Below are 16,594 nucleotides of genomic sequence, written 5' to 3' on the forward strand. Positions count from 1 at the left end.
TTGTGGTGACGCCGCTACGAAACGCAACACGGATGCCAGCGCCAGTTTCGTCTCACAAAATAAGGCAGTCACATTCTAGAGTTCAGTGGCAGTCATAAAAATAAATCTGAAGATGACGTTATTATTTTCCTTTCTACATTCAACTGCATTTTTAAGGATGGCATCACCAAAAAAGTTAACTAAATTGCAAACCTATGAATACTTTCTTTCACATAAAGTGAAATGGTGAAACGTGGACATATTATTGAAATAATAGTTGTAATTACGTCAATCAATATGTATTATTTATGTGTACTTTTCATTAGCCTTAACCATTAAAGCGCAGTCACATCACACTGACCAACACTGACTGCGATAAGTTGAATGAGAGTGGTTGAACTTGTCCATTATTTATAAATTATATGCTCCAATATTTTCGTATATTCACCGCATATGCATCGGCTTAATAGTTACTTTTTCTTTATCAAATGGCAATGCATATTTTAAAAGACTCTGCTTGCCGTTTCAGTCGCAATTGAACTGGCTGGTCCGCTCAGGGGTCCGCTGGTCAGTATGTTCGATGACGTCAAATGACGTAGGTCCTTGCTTTAGGGCCTTGGGTCCTTGCAATATCACTTGGCAATGTGAAGCAGGCTAATAGTTGACGATTGCGAAATTATTTTTGGTGGCCCTCTGATGATGCGTTATGTGGTGAATGGGGTGACTGATTCTGAAAGGTCAGGAAAGGTGAGGAAAGGTGAGGTACTTTTTGGTTATTTTATGCTGTATTTAGGGCCTTGATTTTATGCTAAGTTCAGTGTTTGCTGATGAGATTGTTTTTTTTTTTACGTTTTTAATGAGACGAAATATGTGCGTCCAATTCAAATTGTGGTTCTCTGATTCAGCCGTTTTCCTCAAGTGGATAAGGTCCTTTGTCTTGATTTCGTTCACTTTTGAAACTGTGGAAAATAGCACAGATAATCAGATAATCTCATTTTGACATTGCCTACCAAAATACAAGTAATCACCTTTTGTTCCTAGTTGATGGCTAATTTCCACAGATGTTGCATCTCACCAAGCAATTTGTGATGGGAACCAAGGCCCTATATACCAGAGGGCTGTTCAGTGTTCACTGGCACCACACACTGCTGCGTGCGGTGTGTGCGGCATGTGCACCAGGCGTGGGGGTAGGGGAGGGGTAGTCAGTATGACGTCACATCAATTGGGGAAACTACGAGGAGCCAAACAAAAATTGGATTAGCCAATCAGCGGCTGGAGTGGGCAGGGCGATGACCATATATGGTCATAAAATCAGACAACTTCATCTTTTCAATGAATCCTAGCATTCAAATGAAAAAATAAGGCATAAGAATGTTTTTTAACCACACAAGGCCTACACTCACTCGGTGCATAATTGCCTACCCAATGGGACCCACACTCAGGCATAGGGAGCGGATGCCAGTAGTTTTCCTTAACTGTCATCCACTATCCATACAAATTGACTGCACTCAAAATATCAGTAAGATTCTATTAAAATACAAATTGAAATACCTACCTATCGTGGCTCAGGCTGCCACATCAACATGTGTTAGGCTCTGCTCATAGTTCTGCCCACATGTGTGACGTAATTCGTGGTAGTGGACCCACACTTATATGGGGGACAACATGGGCCTAATGAAAACTATCTTCATTGTTGACTGTTGTCCTTTGTTGCAGACTACTTGTGTGAGCATCCAGTGTCTCTGTCAGAGATCACAAGGGCAATGGTAGTTGGCGGCTGGTGACCCGGTATGGACCAGAGCCAAGCTCCTTGCATTGAACTGTCTATGAATGCAGAGGAGCGCCAGCGCACTGAGTCTACTGCCTCAAACACCAGCACCACCTCCGATCAACCTTTACTGCCAGACGTCGCCTTCGGGCCCTCATTCATCAAACTGGGCTCACCACGCCCTGGACGTGAAAACCAGCCCCTGTTGGGTGGCGGCATGGATTTCGACTTCACCTTCAATCACTGGCCAGGTGAGTAACCAGGTAGATGCTAGACTGCAAAGTATCTACCCATGGCAGCAGAGGTGTAAAGTCATGCTGGAAGGGGGACAAATCCATGTTTGCGCCAGCTTGCTTCAACTAGGCTGGAAAGCTGGCTTATGCATCAAGTTTAACATGAGGCATATCAACATATTCAGATATGGTCCACCTGCTAGCCATTGGGATCTAAGGTGATGCAGCCTCTACCTACCACTGCCACCAACTGCAGGCATGTTACCGCCCCTGAGAAAACGCAGCTCTGTTTTATTGCAGCCCATACAGAGTGTCCAACATTGCTCCGTCCATGTTGCAGAGGATGCAGAGTTCACCGACCTGGTGCGACAGGCAGAGATGGCCGTCGAAAACGGCATCTACCCGGAGAGGATATACCAGGGCTCCAGTGGCAGCTACTTTGTGAAAAATCCCGAAAATGTGAGTCAGTATGTGGGAGTGAAACAACCCATTACTTTTTCTGTGTTTTTTTTTTTGTGTGTTTGTGTTTGACTTGTAGTCGTCCGTTTGTGTAAGTAACTATCTGACCTGTGTATTGTAGCCATCAGTTTGTGTAAGTAAGTACCCAACCTCAATGTATGTCTATAGTGGTTGTGTGTGTGTGTTTGCATGCGTGGAGGATGTTTTACGTTTTATGACAACTGGTAATCTTACGATGTTGTTTTGCTAGATGGTGTTGACAGGAGTCTGTATGACACTTGGCGATTTCACATCGTAAAATGTGCCGTGTTTACTGATAACCTTGAACCATATCTTTCGTTGATATTCATCCCACAAACAGTAGTGCGCTTTTGTCATGATACCTACCGCAAGGTTTGTTTTTCTGCGATTATTGAAAATTTAATGCGTTTTTAACGTACAACTAGTTCATCACGTTTTATCGGCAACAAAACCCAATAGGTTTGCTGATATGGTTCGGCGCGTGGTGTTTGTCAACCGATAGATAAGACGTGGAAGCTGTGTGTGAATTGTGTGTTGATCTCCACCCTGGCGATCAGACCTGACCGCTGTATTTTCTGCCTCGGCAGAAAGTCATCGCCGTGTTCAAACCCAAGGACGAGGAGCCGTACGGCCGGCTGAACCCCAAGTGGACCAAGTGGATGCACAAGCTGTGCTGTCCGTGCTGTTTCGGGCGCTCGTGTCTGGCGCCCAACCAGGGCTACCTGTCCGAGGCCGGCGCCAGCCTGGTGGACCAGAAGCTGGCGCTCAACGTCGTCCCCAAGACCAAGGTAACCGAGCCGCACCGGCCGGCGTCGGATCGTACCGGTCCCGCAGGCCGGCACACAGCGGCAGCGCCGCGACGGCGTTTGTTTATCCTGCGCCGGGCGTCTTGTAACGAGTCATGGATTTCGGTGGCCCGTCTGGGATGTAGTAACCGGTGGTTTCTGGTGCGTCTCGGGAGGTGGCCCAGTGACACAGTGGTCGGTGGGCACGTGATCGGTGTTTACCGTGACACCGCCCGGCCCCGGTGCTCGAGTCCTGGTCTGGCTAGCGGACCGGCAGCCCCTCGCCGAGCCGCTCTGTCGGAAATGGTGCCATAGTTTCGTCAAAGAATGCCGTCATCTCGGGCTGGCCGGATAGGAAACGGTGTTTGTTTATGAATAGCTTCCGGTATCCACGGCTGGAATTTTATATCCCGACGTATCAAGAGCGACTTTCAAATGGGGATAAAGTGTATTTGGCGTCATCATAATCTTTCAGGGCTAATATTGATTGTACCGAATTACCTTTCTCGGACCTAATTACATTTCGATGATGTCTGGTTTTAATTAGAAACTTAATACCGTAGTGGCCTACTTCATTAATCTCCGAACAGCGGGCTGGGCGACTTAACTGGTCATGAAACGTTGACACTCTCCCGGCAGCTAGACATTGGTTGCACAAAAGTACGAAATTTCGCATGCAATGTACAGTCTTGGTCTAGAATATCACTACGCCCGTTTGGATATAATGACGCAAATTTATTGAAGACGCATAGTAACATACAGCAGTAGCGATAGTGGTACGTACATAACAAGGCGCGTCTTATAAGTGTGGCATTGTTTGGTTCTTTTTGTATCAGACTGGTGTTTGATTCATCTGTGATTGAATCGATTGGATTGAATCAAACAAAATTTGTTGAATCAAAAAGGTTTGATTCACCGTCAGGATTGTTTGATTCACAAGCCATGATTGAATCAAACGCATTGGGAATCAGGGTTGATTGAATCAAAAAAAAATTAATGATTCATGAACTTTAAAAAAAATTGAAGTGAACGAACATAGCTCATTATCAACAAATATTGACACTACTGCCATTACATGACAACAAAAAGAACACAACAAATACAATACTATCCCTGATATTTTGTATATTTTATTTTTTAACTGAATTAAAAAAGAATCATTCAAAAAAAATTGGCTGAATCAAACGTGAATCATTCTTTTTATTGTTTTTGATTCTCTGAATCAAAAGGAATCGATTCACCAAATTTTTTGAAGGAATCAAAGGGTGATTGAATCAAACAAAAATCAAATGAATCAATGATTGAATCGATCCAAAAAAGTGAATCAAAAACCAGTCTGTTTTGTATGTATTTTGACCGTAACTGAGTATCTGTAGGTCTGTGCAAGGTCCGACTAGCTCACTATGCGGCTCCTGACTTTCAAATCGATTATCATTGCGCATCTCCATCGTTCTCTGCGTGCTACGCTTTTTCTATTTAACAGTTTTTACCGCGACCTGTTCCTGTATCTTTGTTGACTCGGTCATTCTGGCCGCTACAGGTGGTCAAGCTGGCCAGTGATACCTTCAACTACACAAGAATCGACCGGGAAAAGTCCCACCTGAAACAGATGGTCTCGGAGAGGTTTCCCAAAGTGGGACGGAAATTCCACCGACTGGGACTGCCTCCCAAGGTAGGCTCTCTCCCTCTTGGTAACAATCCAGTGCGTGATTTACTGAGGTATGTTTCGTGGCATAATGCATGGTCATTTGTTACCAGGAACGAGTTAATGGCCTGTTGCTATGGAATGACGTAGTTCGTTTTTTTGTGGGTAGGGGGGGGGGCAATGGGTGTAATGGTCATGTTCGAGTCCGTAGTCGCGGGCAATCATATATAAGCTCGTAATGTAACACCACTGATTACGCCGTCGGATCCTCGGTGATTACCCATTGCTACATTAATATAGACCGTGCCTTTTGATGGATGGATACAGATGGATAGACCGTGCCGGATACGTTGTTTGCAATTTTTTATTATTATTCGGGGGCATTTGCTAGTGACTCGATACACACAACAACAATGAGTTGGCTGGTATATGTGATTTGCCATTTGGAATGTTGGTGTGTCGCTTGGGTTACGTGTTATCACGGTGATGCATGAATGCGTGTCCATTGCCCCTACCCACCCCAATGTCGCCCCAGTTAGCAGAGCTCCGACAGCTTTCCAGCTTGACAGTAAGCCGTCGCCAACAGCCTGCTGCCGCCCGCTACCCGTCTCCGTTGGCATTTGTCGCCTCACTGCTCCTTGTCGCCGACAGCTATCTTCTGACTACCCCCGCTGCTCGTCAGCAACAGCTGTCTGACATCCCCTCGTCCGTGGCTGCGGACAGGCGGGTTCGTTCCATCTGCCTTCTAACACCTCCCCCCCCCCCCCGCACTCTGCGTCAGGTGGGCTCGTTCCAGCTGTTTGTCGAGGGCTACAAGGACGCCGACTTTTGGCTGCGCCGGTTCGAGCAGGAGCAGCTGTCGGACGAGCTGCAGACAGAGTTTCAGCTGCAGTTCGAGCGGCTGGTCGTGCTCGACTACATCATCCGCAACACGGACCGCGGCAACGACAACTGGCTCATCAAGTACAACCAGCCCGACGAGCGCCAGGTAAGGAGGAGGTCGAGTTAGATGTGAGACCGGCGGTGGGTGAGGTGTGAGACGAGACGGGCGACAGGTAAGGGGTCAGAAGGTGAGCGGTGAGACCGGCGACGGGGGAGGTGTGAGACGAGACGGGCGACAGGTGAGGAGGAGGTCGAGTGAGATGTGAGACCGGCGGCGGGTGAGCTGGTGTGAGACCGGCGGCGGGGGAGGTGTGAGGACGAGGAGCGAGACAGCGACGGCTGATGTGTGAGACTGGCGACTAACGATAGGTTTTCCTCGACGTAACCGGTGGACTGCTAGGGGTGTATTTGCCGCGCTGGATTATAATTGGAAGCAACGTCGTAAATGTCTATACGTGCGTTCCTACGTATGTGACTGCCGAAGACTTCCTTTTCACGTGACATTTCCTTTGTCACACGGGTATGTTTTTTAGGGCATAGGTGTCGAGCTAGTTCTTCTTTCTAGGTCATCAGTTGTTTCCGAATATAGAGCTGTCAGATGGAATGGTAAGCCATGTATGAGACGGCATATAACCATCAGTTACAGCTGCCGGCTTCGTGTTTTTCGTCGTCAAGGGCGTCGGTAATAAGCTACCCAGCATTAACGATGCATAACTACCACCTGACTAATGATATACATTCTATTGTTATGACTCTGTCTATTTGTGTGCCTGTTTTTTAAGGTCTGTCACATTCAGTCATAGTGTACTGCTTGTATTCCTCACCGTTTTTTTTTTTAATGTTCGTCTGCCGAGAACCTGGCAATACCATCTTAAATTTATTTATCCCCTCGAGAACTGTATTACGGGATAGTGCTTGTCGACCATTTGATTTATACGCTACCACATGTTTGTCGTGTGTTCGATGACGGGTGCCAATCTGTCGCGGACGTCATGTGCCTTATCGGCTCCCTTCGGATGTCCGCTGTGTTGATACGCACCACACTGAATGTCGAGTCCGTGCGTTATTTGTTACCTTGGACCGCCGATTTACTTTTTTAATTGTTTTTCTCTGCTATCAACAGCATTTCTTCTTAGCAGCACATAGATAAAAGTGATGGGAGAACTCACGGTGACTGAGCAGCCTGTTGGTGATGTGGTTTTCTGGCTAATAATCTAGAAAATCTCTATCGTATTTTCTCATGTTTCACTCCACTATCACTCTCATGGATGGGACGTGGGTAGGGACGTCCGTGTACGGTGTACCGTGTTATCACAGGTGTGGGCCGCCTGGTGACACCTCCCCCCTCCCCTCAGAGCGGTGACGGCGGCGGGCCGAGCCGCCCCTCGGTGAGGGTAGCCGCCATCGACAACGGCCTGGCGTTCCCGTTCAAGCACCCGGACTCTTGGCGCGCCTACCCGTACCACTGGGCCTGGCTGGCCTGGGCCAAGCGGCCCTTCTCCACGCAGACGCGCGACCACGTGCTACCGCTCATATCCGACATGAACTTCGTGGAGGGCCTCTGCGAGCAGCTGCACCGGCTGTTCAAGGTGCGTGACGCGGAGAGGAGGGAGGGTGACTGGTTCAGTTCAGTTGATTTTATTGAGTAACAAAAAAAAAAAAAAACAATTAGCAAGTTCAGTCATGGTGCATCGGTGCAAAAGATAAACTTAAATTAAAGTGCCTCTTCCAAATGAACACAAACGTGACGACAATCGCGCACCTGGGGCCAGCCAGTACCGACCCCGCCAGGAGCCCGCCGAGCAACCCCGTGGACCGGTAGGGCTCCTGGACGCCGGGCAGACCCAGTCCGGTCAGCTGGTGGCAAGGGTTGATGTCTTGAGTCAGGATGTTCTGGTTGGTCTGGCAGGGAATCGTTAAGTGCCGGTCCGCATTTGTCTATCGGTATCGAGACATGTGCTACTTAATTTTGATGCGTCAAAGTTATAGGGACATCTCTGTATTTATCAGCTTTACTCTCTAGGCAGGTCATTGAAAATAGTTTTTCCCGCCCTAAAATCAAAACCGTTTCCAACAGCAAAAACTCAATGAAGTGAAGGTTTGCAGTTCCCACTTCCCAGCGCACTCGGAACGCATGGGACAGAAATGCCATTTGAAGAGCATCGAAGAGCGGTGCCTGCCTACAGTGCCTAGTTACAAATGGTGCATGCCATGGCGATGGCCCAAATGTCCATACCATTGGCATATCAAGTTAGATAATAGATATTGCCAATGGTTTGTGTCATCTTCGCGATTGGCTGCCACTTTTCATGTTGACGTAAGAGTGTAAATGATCTTTGTAACGTAATTCATTCATTGGTTGTCGCACGACACACGCGGAAATTCCCACCATTCGGTATACAGTGAATATAACAGAGGATAATAATTCTAAGATATTACTCATCAGGACATCCTTGGTTCTAATAAGTGACAACTTTGAGTTACAGTGCCACCCACCAGTGACACCGCGCTATCATTAGTGCTGCGTGGTTACGCCAGGTTATCATTTACTTCTAGCCGGCTTTCCGAGCCCACGGACATTCCAAACACGTTGCATGCGCTCCATTTTGCCGATATTGCCGTCATGCCGCTTCAAAAGGCGTCCATTGTCAATTGGCCAGTGACCATCGTGTCGTTTTAAGGAGGGTGCGGCGATCCATAGCTGCCCGTCCCCTGTCCCGGTGACCGGAACGTTAGGACCTCGAAGTGCGACGGTCTTTGCTGCGAGCGCTTCTTTAAATAAAGGGAGGACGAGTGAAAATGCGCTGGTTGCGTGGGCCGCTACGCATAATTGCGGCAGCTAGACATTAATCAGCTGGCTGAATTAAGCTGCGATGTCACGCCAATGCCTAAATAAGTAATGAAGATCGCCACTCGAATGGCCGTGTTCTATGGAAACTGAGCGCGGTATAACTGCTAACAACTCGGTGGAATGTGTTGGTTTGAACGACTTGGCTGCCGGTTAGAGTTCTGCACGGCTGCAATTTTCCACAGCCTAGCCGCCCCGCAGCCATGGCTCCACAGCCACAGCCGCCCACAGCCGTGGCAAACTGTGGGCAGCCAGCCGTCAGCCGGCCGTGGATACTTTCAATGAAATGCAACCAAATAGTATATATAAGTTGTTTTTAGTTGAAACATATAGCCAAAAGCACATTGCAATGGGCTATAGATTCTCAAGCTCATGAAGCATCATAGGTTAAGTGGTTGTGTATCTGGCTTTAGGCCGAAGGCCTGAAGCCTGATGCGCATCGCATGCTTACACAAGCCCTTGCAAGGGGTTAAGAAAGATGGGTAGGTAGGTACCTACATCAACAGAAAACATAAACAACGAACCAGAATAGAAGCACTAGCAGTGTAGACATCTAATGCCAAATCCTGAAGCATGGTTGTGGGACAGAACAACAGACCCTGATGCTTTTCATTATCAATGTTAGGTATGGAAAATGAAACTGAAGTTGATGGACTGTCAAACAGTGATTGTCTAGTCAAAACTCTTGCTTCTTTCTCACCTTGCATATTATTTGGGGTGTGATATGCCAGGCTTGAAGCAGCCTTCTGAGCAAGTCTCAAATACTAATTTGATATGCAAGGCATCACAACACTAGTGAGCATCCAAGAAAGAAAAACATTCATCTATTTTGATTTTTCCAAATAATGATCTTCGCTCAAATCGTCAAGGACGTGCGAGCCACAAGTGCCTCTTTCAATCAAAAATTTTACTTCAGTTTTTAATGACGTCAATAGCAAAGAAGTGGCAATGAATTGTTTTGTGTCACTATAAACAGCCATGAAAAGTATAAATAATAAATAATAATGCTATACAACTAAAAACTTGCTCTCAAACAAAGATTAATGGTCAAATTTTAACATTTTTAGAAGAAGATGTCATTTTATTAGTAAAGTCAACAGCTCGCGTAAGAAATATTGTGTTCAGGGTTTTCACCGTCATGTGAATTACGTGTTCAGGGTTTTCACCATCATGTGAATTAACCGTGAGTAGGGTTCATGCTCACTTGTAATCTAATTCCATTGGCTTCTTTGATCAGCATTTTCTGTTAGCGGTCACTCACACACCAGTTAGAACATAAAACGCCAGTTTTATATTATGTAATTGGACTTGCCGAAAATCCAGAAATACGTCTGTTATTTTAGATAATATTTTATGAAGCCTTTACCTGCCTTTACCTAGGCGTGATTTCTTTTTCTATTACCTGAAAGAATTATTGAACGCTCGTCTTCAATAGCTGTAAGGTGCTCTCCTAATGACCAGGTGAGATTGATTTGAGAGGGATGTGACAATGCAACATGTTGCATTTTCTGAAACTGCCAAGCTCTTGATGATGAAGGAACAATTGGTACATATAATTAGTATTCTGTACCAGAGTGCAAACTCCCCTACAGCAAATGGTAAAACCATTACAGGTTTTCAAAGGCTTCACCACTTTCAATGTTGCTGGGCATCCTTTGCATGATTTTTACAGGCTAGACTGCTTATCAGAATGTAAGATTAAGGATTTAAAATTTTATATTTTGATTTGAGTACTTAAGATTGAGCTTGAAATCTCACAGCCGTGGCCACAGCCGTAGCCGTGTTCATTGAGATATTTGCAGCCGCCCCGGCCCACAGCCGTGGGGCTGCAGCCAGCCGCGGCTGCAGCCGGCCGGTGCAGACCTCTACTGCCGGTCTCTCACTCGCTCTTTCTTTCCCTTTCTCTCTTTTGCTGCTCCCCGGACGCGATATTGTTTGAGCAGACATGACATATTCGTCAGTCATTCTTCCGCGGCTCAGACTGCGTTTGGAAAGCGTCCACTGTGAATTGCCTCTTGTCACGTCAAATGACGGGGACATCGCAGCGACTTTATGCTCTTTAAAGATACATGGTGTATGGGGAATGGAAGACGGCGCGGGAATGGACATTTTTACCAGGATGTGGGTATTTTGAACGCGATTGGGTCGTCGGAAATGCTGGGTATCATGGTGAACCAACATGAAACCGAGTCAGGGCCACGTTGATAGGGAATAATCCAGCTCAGCTTTACTGGTTTTGCACGTACCTACCTACCGTTTTTGCATCGGCGTTGAACTAGTGACAGCGCTGAATACGGTGCAACAGCGCCACCCATCGAGAGGTTTGAATGGTTGCGTTACATATGCTGTCCTTGCACAGCAAAGTGGTGTTTTCGTAGGTGGCTAGTCTGCCAGTGAAGTAGTTGCAGACTGTGAGATGTGTTACTTTGTTGCCGCGGTAACGTGCTTGCCTTCCACGTGTTTTATTTTTCATGCGTAAGTGGAACTTAACTCTTTGCTCAGCAAATGCCCCTGTATTATTCTTCATTTCTGAGAGGCAGTATGGTATCGTGAAAATATGTCATGATTTGCGGTCCGAGTGAATTATTAATGGATAGGTACACTGAGCACTCACGAGACCCTGGGTCGCTCAGGTGCCTTACGGCCGGCTATAGGGTCACATATGGTCCATATGCAGACTGCCTCAGTGCGATGCCAGCTGGCCGCGCGAAGCTACCAGGATGACCACTGACCATTGCTTTGTCCTCCCTGCAATGCCACCTAAGCTTGTGTATTTATTTATCCCAAGTCAGCAATAAACATACGCTTCAAGTACTGCAGACACTTACTGTTTGTATGTAAGACAACATTGAATGGGTTTTGTCAAGCTGCCGTGTGCGTGACGTCACCAGTTTGATCATGACGCCAGCATTTTGCCTCCCCACAGACGGACCGGGGTTTCGACAAGCAGCTGTTCGAGCACCAGATGTCGGTGATGCGGGGCCAGATGCTGAACCTGGCGCAGGCCCTCAAGGACGGCAAGAGTCCCGTCCAGCTAGTGCAGATGCCCGTCGTCGTCGTCGAAAAGTGAGTACCGGCTGGCAGTGTCTTGGTGGGATTATAGTGTTATCGAAGCAGTATCACGGCATTTTACGATATCGTGGTGAAGATATGACGATGGTTTTGACGCCGCTGCGGAGTCGATGGATTTTTGGTGACTCCGACTCCGACTCCGGTCAAATATGTCAACTCCGATCGACTCCGCAGCTCTGGCTTTGACCGATCTTAATATCCCGTCACCAGAATACCTTGACTCGTGGTCCCGGATTTGAGAACGACATTTCATGTCGAGTCGCAGAGATGGTTTCCAGTTTTCATTGCCACTGCGCAGCCTCCGGGCCGTCCTGCCTTTCCCTTTATTGCCATCCACTCGCCCATTCGTGCCATCAATTTCCTTCAAGCAGGAAAGACGTACCGCCTCCACTGGTAACCGATATGGAGCGAACATAATGCGGCCGATTGCTGCGGACCATCAGTCACCCCTAGGCACGCGACTGTCCGTCGGCTGCTAATGTGCTGCGGCTAATTGGTCCGGTAGTTTCCCGACGATTGTCTGCCTGGTGACCCGTCGAGGAGGTGGTGGGCGGACACCTATAGTGGAGTACTGACCCTTGGGGGGTGTCCTATTCCGTACTATTTGGTAGCACTAGTAGGAGGTTGTCCTCCATTTGGACGCCGGTCCGCAAGGTGGTAACTGGCGTGTGAGTGTTGTTATCTTTTTATAACTAACATCTAGCATCTCATATCAACAGTTGCATATCGAATAACGTCTTAGACAGCGGCTACTGATTATTCCATTAAATTTAGTTTTGTACCTGTGCCTCGTAGAATCGTAGAAAAGTAAAACTATCAATGACAAACACTATGATGATTCACCTTGCAGAGTCGTCACCATGAATGGCTTGCTTTTTTGTCTCTCAGGTTTGCATAAGTCAGCATGATGCCTAGGTATGAGTTAGCAGCCGTTGGAGTCGCCAGTCTTGACCAGAGTCAGAGTCGCCGAAACCTCACCGACTCCGTCTCTCGAGTTAGAGAAGACATTGGTTGACTGTCATGAGCAATGAGCATACCTTCGTTTGTTTGTCGTAACATATTACGCGTTTTCTACCGGCGTGTTACGAATACGGAAAAACATGCTTAAGCAAAAGAAAAATGAATCACTTTACTTGAGTCAATTTACTTGAGTCATTTTATTTTACATTTTATGAGTCATTTTTCTGTTATGTGGGTGATATTGTTGAGGCGCTCAGGAGCCCTGCGCCTCGCTGGGGCTCGTGGATTTCCACGCCCTGCTGGGGGGGCGGGGGATGTTTGAATCCCTCCCCGCCCCTTCGAGCTCGACTCCTGAGCCACGTAGCGATACGGGGTAGGCGATGTTCGAAAGAGCGTCAAAAATAATAACGAAATTACTTCGACCACGTTTTTGGGGTTTTTGGCTCCGCGCCGCCGTTTTTGAGATACTCGCGGCAGAGAGCGTTCACCCCCCCCCCCCCAGCAGGGCGCGGGGTAAGAGGATTCCAGTTTGGGAATAGGTGTCGGTAGTCGAAGTCGTAGTCGATTTTATAGAAGCTTGAGTCACAAACAGTTTGGAAAGGAATCCCTGATCCAAACTTATTTATGTTCGTAGAAGGTTGCAAATGTTTCTTTTTTGTGCCTCCACCGCTACCACACATTTAATTAATTATTAATCTTATGCAATTGCCCAGTTTCTTTCATTTTGACGATATTTTACTGCTTTCATCGGCCTTGGTCGTTAATTAGAGGCATCAAGAAACGCTTACCTAACTACAGTTTAAGCATTCTATTCCATGAATTTCACACGCTCGTACTGTCATTTGCAGCTTTGTGTGTACCTGGCATTGCACATTGTCATTACCCGTCTTGTTGGACACTTGGTTGTAGCTGCTTAAGTCATTAATGTGCTAGTGACGGATAGCGATGTTTCTAGTGTGTAGTGTGAATGATTAAAAACCCACAGCTGTTGACAGTTCGCGAAGGATTAGTCGCTGAATTGCTATTGTTTCTTTGCTGGTTACGTCCAACTTTTCTCCTAAACCGTGTTTTAGGTGCTTCTAAATGTCTAGTTTCAATTCGTGTCATCGTTTTCTTATTCATGGGTCAGTCGCTGTAGTGTCGCCTGGCTGAGATAGGTGGGCGGACTTTGAGCCGACTGTTTAGGAACTGCAAGCTGTGCTGTCGTGTTTGTCGCTGTATTGCCACACAGCTGAGATAGGTGGGCGGACACTCGCCCGATTGTATAGGAACTGCAGCCCGAGCTGTCGTGTTTGTCGCCGCCTAGCTGAGATGGGTGGGCGGAACCGCGGACACTCCGGCTAGCCTGCGTCGGCCCGTCGACAGGCCCCCAATATCCGGCTGTCGGTGGTGCCGCCCACCCCTCGGCCCAGGGGCTGGCCCGGCCCGGCAGCGCTGAGTGTTTGTGCCAGGTTTGCCATTACCCGGCGCAGGTAGTCTGTCAGGAGCGGTATGTGGGAGGGCTTCGCTGAGTGGCGGCAGGTAACGGCTTTCGGGCAGCCCGCTGGGCCTTTGAACTCGAATTGACAATCATTGGAGGTTAGGGCTGCGCAACAGGATTGTAACACATGTAACGAATCGTATCAGTGACGGTTTTAGACAGTGACAGTTAGAAAGTTGGTTGGAGTTCTAATAGGCGTATTGTTGAGTTTGGGCCGGAAATGTGATCTTCGCCAGACTGAACAATTGCCCTGCCTGTCTCTGGAAAAAATCCAGGTTTCGACAGCATTACGAAAGCGTAGCAATTTGTGTCGTGCAAACTCAGCGTATAGCATACTTCAGTGAAGAAATCCGAGCCGAGAGCATTACATTCTCCAAAGAGTGCGGTCACAACCAACGGACAGCTGATCAAAATTTCAGCTTTCAGGCTTGCCAGACTTTGGCGCCAAGCCTGCCTCGCACTTCCATTTTGTGGTGTGGAGTCGCTCGTACATGCCTCATGCCACTGGATGCAGAAAGCTCGAGATCCTGTGCGTCTAGCGCACCCATTTGAGAGTCGTGCGAGTGCGTCCGCTCACGCTCATTCTCCTCGTTCCAGGGCGAAGGGCGGCCACTCGGAGACCCGTTTCCGGTCCATCAGTGACACGTTCACGCAGCGGTTCCAGCAGAAGTCGCCCTTCTTCTCCTGGTGTTAGCCGCTCGGCGGCGGCTGACGCCAGGAGGTGGAGCGTCCTGTGCTGTGTCCCGCGGGAGGTCACGGGTCGCCGAGGACTCCGAGAGAACTCGGGTCGCCAGGTGGGTGTCCCCAGTTTCCGCGGCAGACGGACGGCGGAGCGCGGGCCGCCGGTCCCCGCCGGCACGGCCGCAGCGCTGTCTTTCTGAGTGCCGACGCCCGTGCCGGGAGTGTCTGACACGGTACGGTCTACCGTCAAGGGCGGGGTCCGGGGAGTGCCTGCCGTCAAGGGCGGGGTCCAGGGAGTGTCTGTCCCTCGCGACGGAGCCGCGGCGCCGGCGGGTCGCTCTGTGGAGTCGACGTGTGTCCAAGGTGACGTTTCGCTGCTGATGGGCGCGGTCAGGCCGCCGCTGCCGCTCTGCAGTGTGTACGTTCCAATGTAGGACGGTCGGCCGCGGCGACTGAGAGGACAGGGCGCCGGCCTGTCCGCTGTGCTGTGTATGTGCTTGTGTCTGTCTGTCTGTGTGTGTGACGGTGATGTGACGGCGCTGTGCTGCTGTCTGACGTTGGACTGACGTCTGTGCCTGACGCCAGTCAGCACGGATGCCGCAGCAGCGACGCGCCGAATCTATAACGTGAGGTGAAAGAAGACTAGCGAAGTCGGAATCTAGGTCATACTATTATTTGAGCGGGGATGTTTATTCTTCATATATCGGGCTCGTGAGTGATTATGTATGAAAGACATTAACTAAATATCAATTAGGTTCTGGTGGTGAGGTTTTGTATCGTATCGTCACCGTCGTCGATTCACGCTGACTCTTAGCGCTAGTCACCCTGGCTGATCTGAAGTAAAACACTTCACGTGTGCGTGAGAAGCTATCCAAGTGTTCGTTTCCTGCACCAGTGTAGGTGATGTGTGTGTGCTGCGGTGTCGTGAGGCCGGCTCTGATCGGCCGGCGAAGTCCCGGTGCCGGGTTGTTGGACTGTCGGCGGCGTCGGCCCTCGGTGCTGTGCGTGTCGGTACCGGCGCCGCTCGTCGCGATCGGGGTGGGGTGTGCCGGTAAGGGGGACAGGAAGCTCTATTTTCACACACATGTATCCGCTCTCGGCCGCGGCCTGGGGTCGAGTGCTGGCCAGCCGGCAGACTGGCCGCTGCGGCGCCTCCCCCGCGGAGGAGACTTGCCACGCTGTGTGCCGCTCGGTGCCACCCCGGCCACGGACCAGCACGCAGCCTAACCTAGTCACCGGTGTTGGCCGCCTGTTCGGGCGGATCCCCGCGCCTCCCGCTCGCCGCCTGTCTCTGCGGGTCGCCGCGCCTCCCGCTCGCCGCCTGTCTCTGCGGGTCGCCGCGCCTCCCGCTCGCCGCCTGTCTCTGCGGGTCGCCGCGCCTCCCGCCCCGCCGTCCCGTCTCCCTCCGGCCGGTGGCCCGGTCTCCAGTGCACTGGCCCGGTCTCCAGCCGGATCACTGCAGTGTGACGGCAGAGCGCGGGGTGCCAGTGACTCCGCTCCGCTGGCGCCACGCCTCTCGGTGTGTGGGTCTCGGGAACAACCTTCTCCGGATGTCCCTTCTGTCGCCCGGCACGACGAGAAACAACTCTAACTTTATCTGTGCGATATTCCATTGTGTGCGGCATATGTGATTTATATATATCAACGCATGCACTGACTATTTACACACGCGTTTATCTGCTAACAATTGGTCTTGCTTGAATTGAACATCGGTGTCCTTCGTCCATAGAATGTGATTGAATTCGAACGATATAGGTGCTGATGGATCTCGAATCACATCG

General features: G+C 49.2%; 1 protein-coding gene across 4 annotated transcripts; it reads left to right on the forward strand.

Annotated features, from left to right (window-relative positions):
* The first annotated feature begins 342 nt into the window (after positions 1-342).
* On the forward strand, positions 343-16,477 carry LOC122382845 (phosphatidylinositol 4-kinase type 2-alpha-like). 4 transcript variants are annotated; one of them, XM_043368700.1, is made up of 9 exons: positions 343-716; positions 1,696-1,998; positions 2,321-2,439; positions 3,048-3,248; positions 4,786-4,917; positions 5,672-5,878; positions 7,128-7,361; positions 11,547-11,686; positions 14,730-16,477. In XM_043368700.1, exons 2-9 carry the CDS (start codon positions 1,770-1,772, stop codon positions 14,824-14,826), a joined length of 1,359 nt encoding a protein of 452 aa, XP_043224635.1. In that variant the 5' UTR covers positions 343-716; positions 1,696-1,769; the 3' UTR covers positions 14,827-16,477. The 4 variants fall into 4 exon arrangements, with proteins under 4 accessions (XP_043224635.1, XP_043224634.1, XP_043224633.1 ...); XM_043368699.1 differs by having other exon boundaries at positions 524-546; XM_043368698.1 differs by having other exon boundaries at positions 588-726.
* The last annotated feature ends 117 nt before the right edge of the window (positions 16,478-16,594 follow it).

This window comes from Amphibalanus amphitrite, unplaced genomic scaffold, assembly GCF_019059575.1.
Source record: "Amphibalanus amphitrite isolate SeventyFive unplaced genomic scaffold, NRLGWU_Aamphi_draft 000148F_arrow, whole genome shotgun sequence".
Classification (NCBI taxonomy): domain Eukaryota; kingdom Metazoa; phylum Arthropoda; class Thecostraca; order Balanomorpha; family Balanidae; genus Amphibalanus; species Amphibalanus amphitrite.